Source organism: Parasteatoda tepidariorum, chromosome 6 (genome assembly GCF_043381705.1).
Source record: "Parasteatoda tepidariorum isolate YZ-2023 chromosome 6, CAS_Ptep_4.0, whole genome shotgun sequence".
NCBI classification, from domain to species: domain Eukaryota; kingdom Metazoa; phylum Arthropoda; class Arachnida; order Araneae; family Theridiidae; genus Parasteatoda; species Parasteatoda tepidariorum.
Genome location: NC_092209.1, coordinates 74,902,616 through 74,917,600, shown reverse-complemented (window position 1 = coordinate 74,917,600; position 14,985 = coordinate 74,902,616). Strand labels below are relative to the sequence as shown.

The 14,985-nt window shown below is 29.8% G+C and overlaps 1 protein-coding gene across 1 annotated transcript in view; it reads left to right on the top strand.

The window, feature by feature from the left end:
- The window catches only part of LOC107455334 (transformation/transcription domain-associated protein), a 166,289-nt gene that overhangs the window by 65,780 nt on the left and 85,524 nt on the right, over nt 1–14,985 (top strand). The window contains exons 31-35 of the mRNA XM_071182634.1: nt 360–549; nt 4,150–4,448; nt 7,096–7,338; nt 10,166–10,351; nt 13,689–14,683. Of these exons, the coding sequence (XP_071038735.1) occupies nt 360–549; nt 4,150–4,448; nt 7,096–7,338; nt 10,166–10,351; nt 13,689–14,683 (1,913 nt within the window). The remainder of the gene's footprint in view (nt 1–359; nt 550–4,149; nt 4,449–7,095; nt 7,339–10,165; nt 10,352–13,688; nt 14,684–14,985) is intronic.

The following is a 14,985-nucleotide window of genomic DNA, read 5'->3' as shown; positions in this document are numbered from 1 at the left end:
TGTTGTACCATCACATGCAGTCCACATATTGTACCAGCCATAAGCAAAAGGTTAAACTAGACAAGTGCCATTCCAAGCTTGGGAATTCAACTGTTTGATATAAAATCTATAATTTTAAGACTTTTTACTAATAAAACCATGGCTAAAATAAATTTCATTCTTCTCATTAAATAGTTTCAAAATAATAATAATTATTGATCAATTCCTAACTACTTATTTTATTTATAAACTTGGAATTTTGCCAAAAGATGCTCGTTCAATTAGGATTCCACAGTCAAAAAAATATTAGAGTTGACTGTTCTTATTTATTTTTTTAGAGATTCTGAAAATTTGCATATTAAAATCAATTTCTTTTGCAGGCATACTCATGTTTGCAAAAAATTGTTAAGAAGAATACAGTTTCAAATTTGGACATATACATAAAGGGTATTTACGACCAATGCTTTGAAATGCTTAAGGAATATTCCATATGCCCTACTAAGGTTATAATTGGAATTCTAAAGGGTTTCTGTCTGTTACAATCATTTAAAAAGAACTCTCTTTCAGACTGTAAGTATTCATTATTTCATTAGTTTTTAGTACTCAAGTTTTATTTATTTTTTCACTATGGATTTCCCATTAACTGTCAGTTCAGCTGGTGAAACAATCCCAAATAAGTGAATTTCGTCGGTAATCTAAAAAATGGCCAACAAGTTTTGCATGCATTTGTCTTCTCATGCTAAAACACTTCTTAGTTTGTAACTGATAATCACTTTACAAAGATTATATATCTATACATACACAGGGACCAAGACATTCTCATGCACTTTGAAATTTTTATTACAGTAATATATAATAAATCATGCAAAAACATTTTGCATAAAATTAAGTATCTTCTCAATAACTGCTTTGAAATAATACTGCCTTTTACTTTCTTAACGAGCTTAAGTTTCTTCTTAAATCAATCGCATTTCCTGCCATACCTTTCGAAATACATTTTTGAATTAGCTCAGATTGGTGCTTTTATAATTATTAAATTGGGAGAGCATGTATAACCAAACAAAATGAGCGAGCGGATTCAGGTTGGGGGAGTACATTCATTCTTCATCAAAAAGTCAGCCAAATGTTCACTGTACCACTCCTAAACTGCATCTGTGGTATGAGAAAAAGCACCATCTTTTTGGAAGCAAAAATATTCCCATGCATTTTCTGGACACTTGGAAGTAAAAAATTTCTGAAACCTCAGCTCTAGAATATTAGGCATTGGTTTTTATTCCCTTTTCAATGAAAACTAATGAGAATTTACATCTTTTTGAAATAGCCCTCCAAATTAGAACAGGCAAAACATTTCGATAATGGATGTTATCAACAGAAATTGACCATATTCAATCATTTTGGGTATTAAAATTTTGCTGTAAAACAAGTTTCTCATCTGAAAAGGAAAATTCATCTTCAGCATACCTTACATGAATTTCTTCAACCTCTGCCTCCTTTTTATCTTGGCAGTGCGTGAATTTTGCTTTTTCTGTAAGCCGTGCACCCAAGGTCCTTTCACAAAAGATTTAACATTGATCTCTTCGATATTTTGAGCTCTTGGGCTAGCTTTCTAGCAGTTCTTCGTCTGTTTCATCGTATCCTTTCCCTGATATTTTTTATTGTCTCTTGTCTGAACACGCCACGGTTTGCCAGATCTGCTTCTGTCTTGTCTGAGGACATCTCATCATGCTTTCTGATAANTATACCACAATATCGAAATTCTGACATTGCCCAGCCCTAGTTGAGACTTCGCAGTAAAACAAATTGTTTCTCGTCTGAAAAGACCAGCACATCCCCAGAGTGAAAGAATTTCTCTCACCCGCTGCCTCCTTCTTATCTTAGCAGACACTGAAGAAATTATAAGTAGTACAACATATAAGCTTGAAATATGTTGTACTACTAGTGTAACGTCCCATATCCGGACGTCCCTTTTCTGGAAGGGTTGATTTCCCAGACACTTTTTAACAATCAAAGTAAACAAACATTTCTTCATCTTCCCCTCTCTCTCTTAAAAAAACGAAGAAGAAAAAGCTGTGAAGAAGGTTAAACATAGCAAACGTTAAAGTGGAGGAAGAATCACTTTCAGTCACACAAGAAAAAAATAAAGAGAACCCAATCAGTATGCCACGCCTTTATGCTTGATTGATGGCCAATGATGGGAGAGAAAATAAGAATTTGTCACTTCCCCGCCCTCAACTTGAATGACAAGTAAGGAGGAAATGAATTTTTCTTCTCCACTTACCCACCTTAATGAATGACTGGAATTTCCCTTTCTTGCTTGAATCATTCTAGTTCAAAATGGCGGAGAGATCAATTAATATTTTCGTAACTGTCAAATTTTTTTCGTTTTCTATATTTATTTTTATAATAGCAATAATTATTTTTTTTGTCTAATATTTTGTTTTTGATTGATTAGATATCATTCTAATACTGAAACATTATTGCCTGAAAAATATTGTTTATTTATTTTTTGCTTCTTAGATTCAGATCGTTTTAAGCCTTCTTTACCTTAGGGGCCTATTATGCGGAAAAATCTAATATCCGGACTTTCGAAAGTCCCACCGATTCCGGATACGCGACTTTCCACTGTATACCGTACACTAAATTTTCTGAATAGAATTAGGACGTCAGGAACACTTATTTAGTTTTTTAACATGCTTTGAAGGGTCTATGAGAACTTGTCATGGTGTATATATTAGCAAAACTGAAAACTTGAGAATGGAAGCAGCAATTTGGATCATATTTTTTCTATGCAAATTTTTCTGAGTTGGTTTGTAAACAATTACCTATTACTAACATCATTTAGTTTGGGCGCAATCAAATTCCATTGTTGAAATTCGGGAAAATAATAGCGACAGATTAAACTTTCACTTATCTTTCGAATTGCATTAGGATTTTTTGTAATCGATTGCTAATATTTTTTGGATAATTTTATGATATTTTTTGTCCCTCTGCATTAAGTTGTTCACACATAATATTAAAAAAATGTGTTTTTTGGTTGTTTCAACATTGCGCTGTCATAGAAGTTGAGTCGTTACAAAATATGTAAAAAATATCGAAACAGGCGAATCAAAATTAAAGCTTGCTAAGCTCATAGTTTAAATGAAGTGAAAATTCATGCTGGAAACAAATACACAGGCTGATATATTTATCAAAAATTAAGGAAATGCTATATTTAACCAGCACATGTAATTTTAAACATAAATTTGCTTATTATTTTTTGTCCAAACAGCATTTTAATTACAAGGCGTTTGAAATAAGTAAAATAAACTTTAATACTAAAACATTTTAATGCTGATTATTAATAGTAATTATTATTTTAATATTTTATACACATTTTTTTAATTCTCTAACCAGATATTCATAATATACACAAACGTGGAAACTTTGTCACCATTGCAGAAACTTCTTTGAAATAAGTATAAATAGACTTAAATACTAAAACATTTTAATGCCGATTATTAATAGTAATTATTATTTTAATATTTTTATACACATTTTTTTAATTCTCTAACCAGATATTCATAATATACAATACACAAACGTGGAAACTTTGTCACCATTGCAGAAACTTCTTTGAAATAAGTATAAATAGACTTGAATACTAGAACATTTTAATGCCGATTATTAATAGTAATTATTATTTTAATATTTTTATACACATTTTTTAAATTCTCGAACCAGATATTCATAATATACACAAACGTGCAAACTTTGTCACCATGGCAGAAACTTCTTTAATATTTTTATTTAAAATTAATTAAAATTGAAAAATATATTATTTAAAATTGAAAAGTGAAACACAATCAAATGTTTTTCTCAAACTTTATTTAACTCGCTAATTGTTTTGAGTATTTTTACTTATAGTTTTTTGATTATACACTCACAAAATTGATTTAAGAAGTTCCTCCGATTATCCAACTGTTTCAATTATCTGACATACTCTGGGTCTTATTGGTATTGAACAATAGGGTTTCTACTGCATTTAATTAATAAAAGGGAGAATTTTAAAATCTTATCATGTGGTTATAAAAGTAAAAATGTCTCTATAGTTATTGTATATTGTTTCCTTGTGTTCAAATTTTGTAGTTTTAAATTTTTTTATTACATTAAAAATTGCCTTTTTTATTCTAGATTTCAACACAAATCTTAATGCAGGATTTTTTCTAAAGGAATTTCTTCTTGAACAATGTGCGAAAGTTATTTCTAAGGATTTTAAGTCACTTCAAGAAGATGAGAAAGAATTATTTGAAAGCTCCTTGCAAATTTTGTGCATTATGAGTAAAAGTTTAGAAACAGAAAACGTATCATCTGTAATTGAATGTATTATTTATGCTTTAACGTCTGCCAATGAAAAAATGTATATATTTGCAACAAAATGCTTACGCATTCTTAAAAAATATGTTAGAGAAACTCCTAAAGCTGATTGGCTGGTATGTATTTTTATGAAATATTTTACAAAAACAACTTTATTTTTAAATGTTTTTTTCTGACTAAAGAAAATTTACGTTGTAATTCAGTGTTTTTAATTTTAAAAAATTATATTGAATAATTAAAAAAAATTTTATTTAGACCTGCCAACTCTCAGGCTTTTGGTCTACAACTCTGACTTCTGTGTTCTATCTCAGAACTTCAGGCACCACCATTGTTTTTCCTCTGTTTTTTTTCCTTAATAAATTTACAAATCATAATCTCACACTTTGCATACTCCTCATGTGTAAAAGTTTCTTCCTTCAGATCAGCGATTTTTTTTCTTTCAATTGCATTTGGCTTATTGTTAATTCTTTTGAATTAAAATTTTGATAAGCCAAAAAAATATATAACACTGCTTTCAATAAAGTTTATACAAAATATTTCTCTTTTAAGAATGATAAAAAGATCTTGATTCATGTAAAATAATCGTGTTTACGTTAGGTTTTTGGTGAGTTGATTTTCTATGCTTCTAAAAGTTTATAGAAAAGGATGACAAAGCTGATTTCTAGCGAAAAATATCAGAATTTTTTTCATGGGGTCTTAATAGGATCGATAAAAAATGGTGTAAAGTCACTGTCAGGAAAAGTAAGCAAGTTTTAGAAAATAAATTTACAGACCTGAAAGAGTTTCAGAAAAGTTTTTATATAAAGTTTACCAGGAAAAGTAATGCCAGTACTGTGTTGGCCAAGTGTACCAGTTTTAGAAAATAAATTTACAGACCTGAAAGAATTTCAGAAAAGTTTTTATATAAAGTTTACCAGGAAAAGTGATGCCAGTACTGTGTTGGCCAAGTGTACCAGTTTTAGAAAATAAATTTACAGACCTGAAAGAGTTTCAGAAAAGTTTTTATATAAAGTTTACCAGGAAAAGTAATGCCAGTACTGTGTTGGCCAAGTATACCAGTTTTAGAAAATAAATTTACAGACCTGAAAGAGTTTCAGAAAAGTTTTTATGTAAAGTTTACCAGGAAAAGTAATGCCAGTCCAGTACTGTGTTGGCCAAGTATGCCAGTTTTAGAAAATAAATTTACAGACCTGAAAGAGTTTCAGAAAAGTTTTTATATAAAGTTTACCAGGAAAAGTAATGGCAGTACTGTGTTGGCCAAGTGTACCAGTTTTAGAAAATAAATTTACAGACCTGAAAGAGTTTCAGAAAATTTTTTATATTAAGTTTACCAGGAAAAGTAATGCCAGTACTGTGTTGGCCAAGTGTACCAGTTTTAGAAAATTAATTTACAGACCTGAAAGAGTTTCAAAAAAGTTTTTATATAAAGTTTACCAGGAAAAGTGATGCCAGTACTGTGTTGGCCAAGTAAAAACTGGTGATATTAAACATTCCTCACAGCAATACGGGACATGTGAGATAATATTTTGTCACGCATCTAAAATTGACTTATTTCTGTTCTTCGTTGTCTAAACAAATTTTATAAAATAAATTTACAGACCTGAAAGAGTTTCAGAAAAGCTATTATGTAAAGTTTTTAAAAATCCATCACTCTGTCTGTTCTAAATAAATAGATTAATTTATTACCTTGTAATTTTTTAGAAAAAACTACTACTATACTGCTACTGACAAGAAACTACTTAATTTTACTTATAGAACGTGGGAATTTTTTTTTTTTTTACTCTTTTTTTTTCNTTTTTTTTTTTTTTTTTTTTTTTTTTTTTTATTAGCTTGTGTTTTATTGTTAGCTACACTATGCTATGGTCTTAAGAGTCTTAGGTATTTTGAATTTCTAATTGAGAACAGTTCGTAAGAAAGAAGGAAAGGGCTTGAAAATTTGGAATGGAGGGAGAGTCTTGGAAGAGATAATGAAACGAAAGAAAGATGGTAAGAAAAAGAGGGTGAGAATCTCACTTCTTACAAAATGTAGTAATTCAAATAAAAAATATTTCTAAAAAGTATGGAAGTAGTGTATCTACCACTACAAAAAAAAAACAATTCCAATTCACTAGTATATGCATGTTAACTCGATTTTATGTTGGGGTACCTTTTCATAGTTGAAGGTTGACATTGTTGATAACTACTATACCCACATTGGTGACCTTCAGAGATGATGTGAACTCCCTTGACAGAAACTCCCCCTTCTATTTGAACACGCCTACTTCCATGGATGGTTCCCATTAAACACGTTGACTTGCTATTTGTGACTGTTACAATATCCACCTCGTGCTGTTGCTACTCAGTCTCAATCAGAGCTAATGGCAACACAGGAACGACCACGACCGTGAACTTAATACAGCTATTCACGTTCAGAATTTAAAAGTACGGTGATCTTAATACAGCTCTCCCGGCTTCGCACAAAACAGCAATGAATCAACTAGTGGTATCCCATTCATCGAATTCTATCACAGGTAAAATTCTGGTCGGGGAGTACTGCAAAAATACAATTCCAATTCACTAGTCTATAATATATGTTAACTCAACTCTATGTTGGGGTACCTTTTCATTAGATGAAGGTTGACATTGTTGATAGCTACAATCCCCACAATGGGCTTCTAGAAAGGAAATGAACAAATTTATTGACATTTTAAAAATGTAAATAGTGTTTATTCTTCAAAGTTAAATTACTTCATTTTCTTTTAAATATTTTATTCTTTTTTTTAGAAAACCTCAATTACAAAACGTATTAAGTCTGTTTTGCAGTCTGAATCACTAAAAACTCATGATGTCCATGTTGTTAGTTGCTTTTTGTTTGTTTTCCAAGACTTGAGGGTTGAAGAAAAGGAACATAAAATGTTGATGTCTGGTTTTGAAAAATATTTGCGTGACTGGTTTACAAACAGTAAAACTGTTAAGTATACAGAATATGTGAGGACACTGTACAGTATAAAGAATTCTTGTTTTTGGGTAAGTATTTATTTTATAATAATATTGTTCTTTATTCAAATATCACCATTATGAAAAATTTCATGAAGTCTGCCGAAACAACGCCTAAATTATAGTGTAACACCTGCATTACGGAAAACAGATCTTTTTAACAGGGACAGAGAAGAAAAAATTTTACAAAATTAGAAAGGAATTTTCTAAAAATTTTTTAAAATAATAAAGAATAACCGGGGAACCAAACAATCCTGCACCTTAATACATTTGTACAGTTCGTCTCATTGAATCTCATTCATCTGCATTTGAATGCAGATTTCATTTTACTGGAAAAAAAATATTTTATATTTGATTATAAAAGTTTGAACTCAAAAAAAGAAAATCAATTTTTACTTAGAGGTTGCAAATCATATTTAATCATCTTTACCAAAAAAGAACAAATTTTAAGTTTTATAGAAATATTATTATTTAAAATTGTTTAAATGTTCTCAAACTTGGAAAAAAAAAAAAAAACTTCAGCCTTATATTATTTTAAAAAATTAGTTATTTCAATTAAAATACCTTTTTTTTTTCCTTCAAATTTCCGACCGCTAAAAAGCATTTTTTTATTGCTGAAAATGAGTATATGTTCTATCCTAAATTCGAAAATTCAAAATATTTTTGTCAGTAAGCAGTTTTTTGCTTGACCTATTGGTGGTGAAATATGTGAGTTTTCCCTGCAATGAAACGAATTTTATCTTGAAAAAATACACTGTGATAACATATTTATTAACTCTATTACTTCAAGGTGTTTAAGATAAATATCTGCATAAAATAATTATTAAAATTACATAAAAAATATTTTTTGAAAGTAAGTTTCCAACTTTACCATTAAAACAACTTAACAATTAATCTTTGTCATCAGAGTGTAAAAATCACATTTATCTCATACATCATAATTGTTTTGACATGCAAGGGTAACACTAATAAGAGCAAAATAACAAAGTACAAAATGATTTTGAATTCAAGGCAGGAAATCTCAACGCAAAAATTGGGAAGAAAGTGGGTCTAGTTGCGCCATGTCTTAATATTATTCAGAAATACAAAAATAATCAGGGAAGACGTGTATCTAGCAAGGAATTAAATTTCAATTAAGCAATTTTTTCCTTCGTCGCATGGCATGCGATGCCAACCATACTAGCATGCGGCCATTCTACAAAGTTGAACTAGTTACGCCATCTCGTAGTAATATTCAGAAATACAAAAATAATCCAAGAACTTAAGGAGGCGCATAAGTTGCGATGAACCTGCTCATCTACTACCTGATCATGATACTTTCCATCCTCTATCAACAGAACCTACACCTAAAAAAACATCTTAGCCACAAAAGCAAATTGTAAAAGAATCTCCTCTAGATCAGAACAACCCAATTTGAACTTGCTCTGGAAGACGAGTTCACTTCCCCACCAAATATGCACAGTTTTCTATATTAAATTTTGTTTAAAAAATTTTTTTCGGGAAGGGGGATGGTGTAGCGACTCTAACTTTGAACTTTCGTGATCTGGCAACTGAACAAAAGTTTCAGTTTAGTTTTCTGTAAAAAAGATTTAGTTTAGCTTTTGTGTTCTACTGGAGATAACGTCAGTGATCATTGTCTATAGTTGTGTTCTAATATTTCTACAAATGTTATTTTACTAGTTGAATGTTATATTAAAGTTGTTAAGTTTTTACTGTTCGTATTTCATTTACTTAACCCCTTACCTGCCGAGTAGAATTTACGTGATTCTCTCCCCAGTGCTACCGTTTTTCGCTCAAGTGCGCTTTGTTACGCGGTGTTTTGGTAGGGAAAAAAGATGCACGCTTTGCAATTTAAAAACAGTTTACTTTCACAAGAGAAGAAAAAGGGGGGAAAGAAAATACAAAACTGAAATTAAAGAATAAAAACACAATATAAAAGATGTTAAAACTTAGCTGTTGTATGATAAATCCTGAAACATGGTTGGACATATAAACCAGCATCACATTCATTGCACTGAAAGCGGTATTCTCGACGAATATACACAGGAAACGAAAGAAGAATAGACCCGACCTTACTAAATAGAAACACACAAGCAATAAATATTATGATATAACTTTTCCAACACAGCCCTTTCCCATTCCCTCATCCCCTTTCCCCCTCCTCCAAAATTGGTAATGCATTCATTGCAAACACTTACAAGGTCATTTTATTGCATTCAAGAGTCGGGGATGTAGTTCTATTTATAGCAGCGCAATGCAAAGCATCGTACTTCGGGAAAGCGTATATATATGCCTGCGGCAATTAATGCATCGTCTGGCCGAGACGTATATATACGCTCGCGGCAGTTAAGGGGTTAAAGTATTAGTTTCAATTACATAGACTTGTATATTTGCTAAAAATTCAATATCAATGAAGCAATTTTTATCTTCTTCACATGGCCTGTGACACCAACCACAAAAATGCCAAACAGGAGTTAACTTTATATAAGTGATCCTTTTCCTTACTATTTCAATGCCCTAAAGTATAAATATTAAATTTATTTGAAAATCATATTTCTTCATAAATTATGTACTACTTGAATCTAATTATTTACTTATTAAAAAAAATTTCATTTCATAATAAAATAATAATTATAAATTTAACATTTATACATTTATATTTAAACTTTTATTTAAAAAGAAAGAAGATAGAGAAGCCTTTATGTAAAGTTTCCAATTTTTCAAAGTGGTAATATTTAATTTTTAGTAGTCGGATACCAACTTTAAGTGTATCAGGTTTGCCTGCTATTGAGCATTATTGATTTATAGAATTGATTTATTTGGTTGTAAACTAATTTTATTTATTTGTTTATTTAAGTTTTGCAATATACATCCTGACCTGTTTTTGCCTTTGATATTGTTGATACAAGAATCTGACTTTTATATCCATCTGAAACATTTTGATGATAATCTCCTAAAGCATATGGCTTGTTATGAAAAACACACGATCAAAATTTTAGAAGATGTGAAAGAGTTTGAGAAACAAATTTATTCATTTTTTGAGGTATGAAATATTTTTAATTATATATATTTTCAGTTTAGATCTGGAAATAAAATCTAGTTAGTCTAGCATGCGAGTTCACTTAACATGAAAATATTTTAAATACATGTATTCTTGGTAATTGAAAATTAAAATAAATGAATATTAATTCTTAAAATAATTTTTTAATATATTTTTTTCTTTTTTTTTTCATTTCTAAAAAATTAACAAATTTTTTAATATAATGATATAAAATTATTTTTATTAATTTTGAGGAGTGGGAAAAATTTCTAAATTATGAATTATTTAATAATTTTATCTGCTTTAAAATGCAACTTTTTTTAAAACGCTCTGCAACTTCTTTTTCTGAAAATTAAATTTGAAACTTAAGCAGTTGTGAAAAGTATCCTGGTCAAAGCATTGAAGTCATTATTTATTGCTGTAATAGTTGTATTGAAGGTACCTATACGAGTTTTTTTTATTTCTATACAGCCTTATGCATTCTTTGACATACTTTAAAAATTGTTTTTTAAAAAAAATTATATTATCAAACTAACGCTACATTTTTACGCTAAAAAATCGAAAGTTAAGGAAATGAATCTTATTATGAAAATGTAAAGAAGATATTCTGTTCCTTGAGTACAAATTATTTTAAAAAATGCTTTCATTTTCATGTTATAATTTCTTTAAATATTTTATACGAGACATTCCATAAAGTTGTTTATCTTAAATTTTCACTATAGGGCAGAATAGCTTTTAAAAAGAAACTCAATGTGAGGATATATTTACTTTTTTTTTCCTTTCAAAAAGTGAAATTACTTTACTGCTACACTGCCCTTTCAAAATTTATAGTACATTTTGTTTTATGCGTTTAATTTTAAATCAAATGAAATTTGAAGGTAATGTGCACTAAACTGTACTTTTGGGATAGCCATGTGGAAGTTCATGTAATTTCTAACTCAAACAATATTTACAACAAAAAGAAAAAGTAAACTTTGCAGGATAATCCAATTTTATAAGCAAATTGTTTTTCAAAAATATAAACAAAATGGGTTCCACCTAGGAATGTGTCCACCACTAATTAGTAGCATCAAATTTCCATGCTTTCGATGAAGTTGTCAGAGCAAAATTGGATGAAGACCACTCATGGAATAATCTTTGCTTCCGCTTGTATAAAGACAATAGAGAAAGACCGAGAAACGCAACTTGTGTTTTGTGGTTGTTCCAACCATTTTCTATCAGTTTCAGATCTGGTGATCTAGCTGGCAAATATCTTCACATTCTAGAAAATCCTTAGCTATGTGGTCAATTGTTTATAACGATTAAAATTAAATAAGATTCAGTTGATTCACTAAAAAAAGAACAAGCACAGATTCTAAGAATATATCTTTACTCTATACTCAAACCAGAAGCAGTGCCATCAACTACACAAGGAATATCAGGGGCATGGAAGGAAAATCGTGAATACATCCTACATGTTTTCCCACCAACTTGATTTTTTTCAGGGTTCACAAACTCTTTAATTTAAGCTAGTTGACGCTAAATCACAAAAGACTGGCAACAACAGTATCGGAGTCATGGTTGATACTTTTATGTAAAGAAGCCCAGGAATTCGAAACTTTATCTCCACTTTATAGAGAAATGAACCATTATGGAGAGAAAAATTTGATCCGGAAAGGAATCTTGTTGGATGGCTGCCAACCCCTCAATATTTTGGAAAGAGAAACTCTTGTGGGTTTAAGCATTGAGATGTGTCCTGTGTTTTCCCTTTTAGGGATTCAATTGATTGTGATTTCATTTCAATCGATAACAATGAGCAGCCATATCAAGGTTGACAAGTTTCTGCCGAGGTGGTTAAAACCACTGGTAGAAGCCGGTTAAAACCGGCATGGTAGAAACCCTTTTCTGCCGCATTTGTGGCAGAAATTCAGAAAATGACATAAAAGTAAGTACTGAGATTGACATACAATGGATAATTCATAGAAAAAAACAATTAAATGTTAAGCAAAGTACAATTTATTTACAAAATTATCACCATTCAAAATCAAATATTACATTGTTTGCACTCTGCAGTAATCTATAACAAAAGACAAGTTTTGATGCAGTTTCTAAACCTAAACAATTTCTCAATTTGCTATGCACGAACGAGAAATTTGAGAAGATTCTTTCAAGTCCAGCAGAACTAGCAGGCATTGCCATCAAGGAACAAGCGAGATTTGTGAAACTTTCATCTATTGCATAATTTTTTAAAACTGAATCACCATGTAGCAGCTGGGGTAGTTGTCAAAACTTGACTGGAAAAATAAGTTTCAGGAAATGGGGCCGATTTGTTTTATATAAATATTTGATATACTACACTCTATGTATTCAATATAAGCAAAATAATATATATTTACAAGCAATGAATTGAAAAGTTTGTTACAGTCACATGGAGTTACATTTTTCAGTTTACTTAAACAAAATGTCATTAAGCAATTAGTAGAACTGATATAAACGTCTTTTTAGTTTCTGCCTGTTTTTACCGGTTATAACCAGTTTCTGCTGGCAAAAAACCAACCCTGAGCCATATGGACCAAGATTGGCTATCCAGGTTTCCAAACTTGTATCTGATCGAGAACGTAAGAACTGCAGTCAATTAGCTGCTTTTAGTCATCCTCCACAGTTGTTACATGGTCTAGAACTGATCTTGACGATGCCTGATCTTTGCTTTCCCCCACCAACAACTAAATTGACTACTTAGAGAATTGGTATTACCAACGCTTAAGTTGGATGTATTCCTTACTAGAACCCATTTTCATAATGTTTTAAAAACAACCTAATAAAACTGTGATATAGTAAGAGAAAGAACTTTCCTACCAAGTTAGCTTCTTTTGTTGTAAATCATGGTTATCTTGGAAATTTTTATATTTAAAATAAAAAAAATATGTTTAGTGCAAATGTATTTGCAAATTCGATGCAATGGGAAAAAAATCTGCATCATATCTTTTCTTATATGAGTATTTTTTTATATTTGTTTTTAATTTCTTATTGTATATATATATATTTTTAATGTAAAAGTTGAGAAAAAGCTGTTCAGTGCAAATTTCTTGTCTCTTTGTTTGAAAATTCAATAAAAAAATTTAGAAAAAAAAGCTGCATATTATCTTTTCTTATATGAATATATATTTTTGTATAGTTTTGTAAATTTTTTTTCTTCGATTTGTTATTGAATATTTTTTTGAATTTTCGGTGTAAAAATTAAGAAAAAACTGTTTAGTGCAACTTCGAAACAAGAAAAAAAGCTGCATCTATTTTTTCTTCTACGAGTATATTTTTTTTTAATTCACCAATAATTTCTTTTGTTTTCTTTTCTCTTTTACAGTTTGTATTAAAGAGCTGCCATGAAAAGGATATCCGCCTGTGTTTAGAAAAAAATACTGTCATTTTAAAGAAAATGCTTAACCGATCTTCAAAAACCTTACATCTGAGTGAACATCAGTGTTGGGCTTTGAGGATTATCAGTATTTTATGTAAATACAACAAACATTTCATAATTCAACAGACAGATTTATTGCCAGAATTATTAACTATTTGGAGAGATGCTGATTTCAAATCCCTAAACTCAAAAGCAGATTTCATTAATTTGGAAGAATATATGATTATAGCAAAGTGTTTCTTAAGCTTTTTTTCTCATGACTTATCAAAACCTGAATTACTGAACTTAATACCACAAGCAGGATTATTTAACCTAATATCAGAACCAAATTTTTTAAATTTAATATCAGAATTAGAATTATTTGATCATAAATCAAAAACCGAATTATTGAATTTGTTATCATTGAATTTAGAAGGCTTAAAACCTGAATTATTGAGTTTAGTATCAAAAGCTAAATTATTACATTTAGTTTCAAATCCTAGATTATTGAGTTCAATATCAAAATCTAAATTATTGAACTACGTAGAACCTGAATTATTGAGCTTAGTATCGAAAACTGAATTACTATTTATGATTTTTAGAGTAGCAACTGGATGTTTTCTACCGCAACTTTCATTTTTTAAAGACCTTCCTCATTTATTTATTTCAAAGATGTCTACTTTGGAACAAGAAGAACTGCTACTAAGAATTTTTGACAGGGAAAACCTAGATAATGATGTGAAGATAAATATTTTAAGGCACTTAATAATACCATCATTTTCTCATATTACCGAACTGACTGATGAAAGGGAAAAAACTGAAACTATATCATTTGAAACATCAAAATTATGGGATTATATGAAATCAGAAAATACTACACCAGATTTGGACTTGATACTGTTGCAGCTTTCAAGTTGCATTATGAAGAATAATACTAAAGCCTCTTTAAAAAATTGTATAAGGTAAAGCTGAAACTTTTATTCCTGTAAAATGTACTTCTCATATTTGTCTATTATTAATTAATTCTCATATTAACCTATCATTAATTAATACCAATCTATTATTGATTAATAATAAGTTGGGTAAAAAAAATGTTCCAGTTCCTTTTTTTTAGCTTGCTATTGAGTTTTTGGAGAACATTTTAGACTTTATTGATTCTGGATCTTGAACTACAGCCTTAAATGAGATAAAAGCATATTTGGATACGCAAAAAAAAAAAAACTGGAACATAAAAATGCTCCAGTATCCTTTTTAAATCGCTATT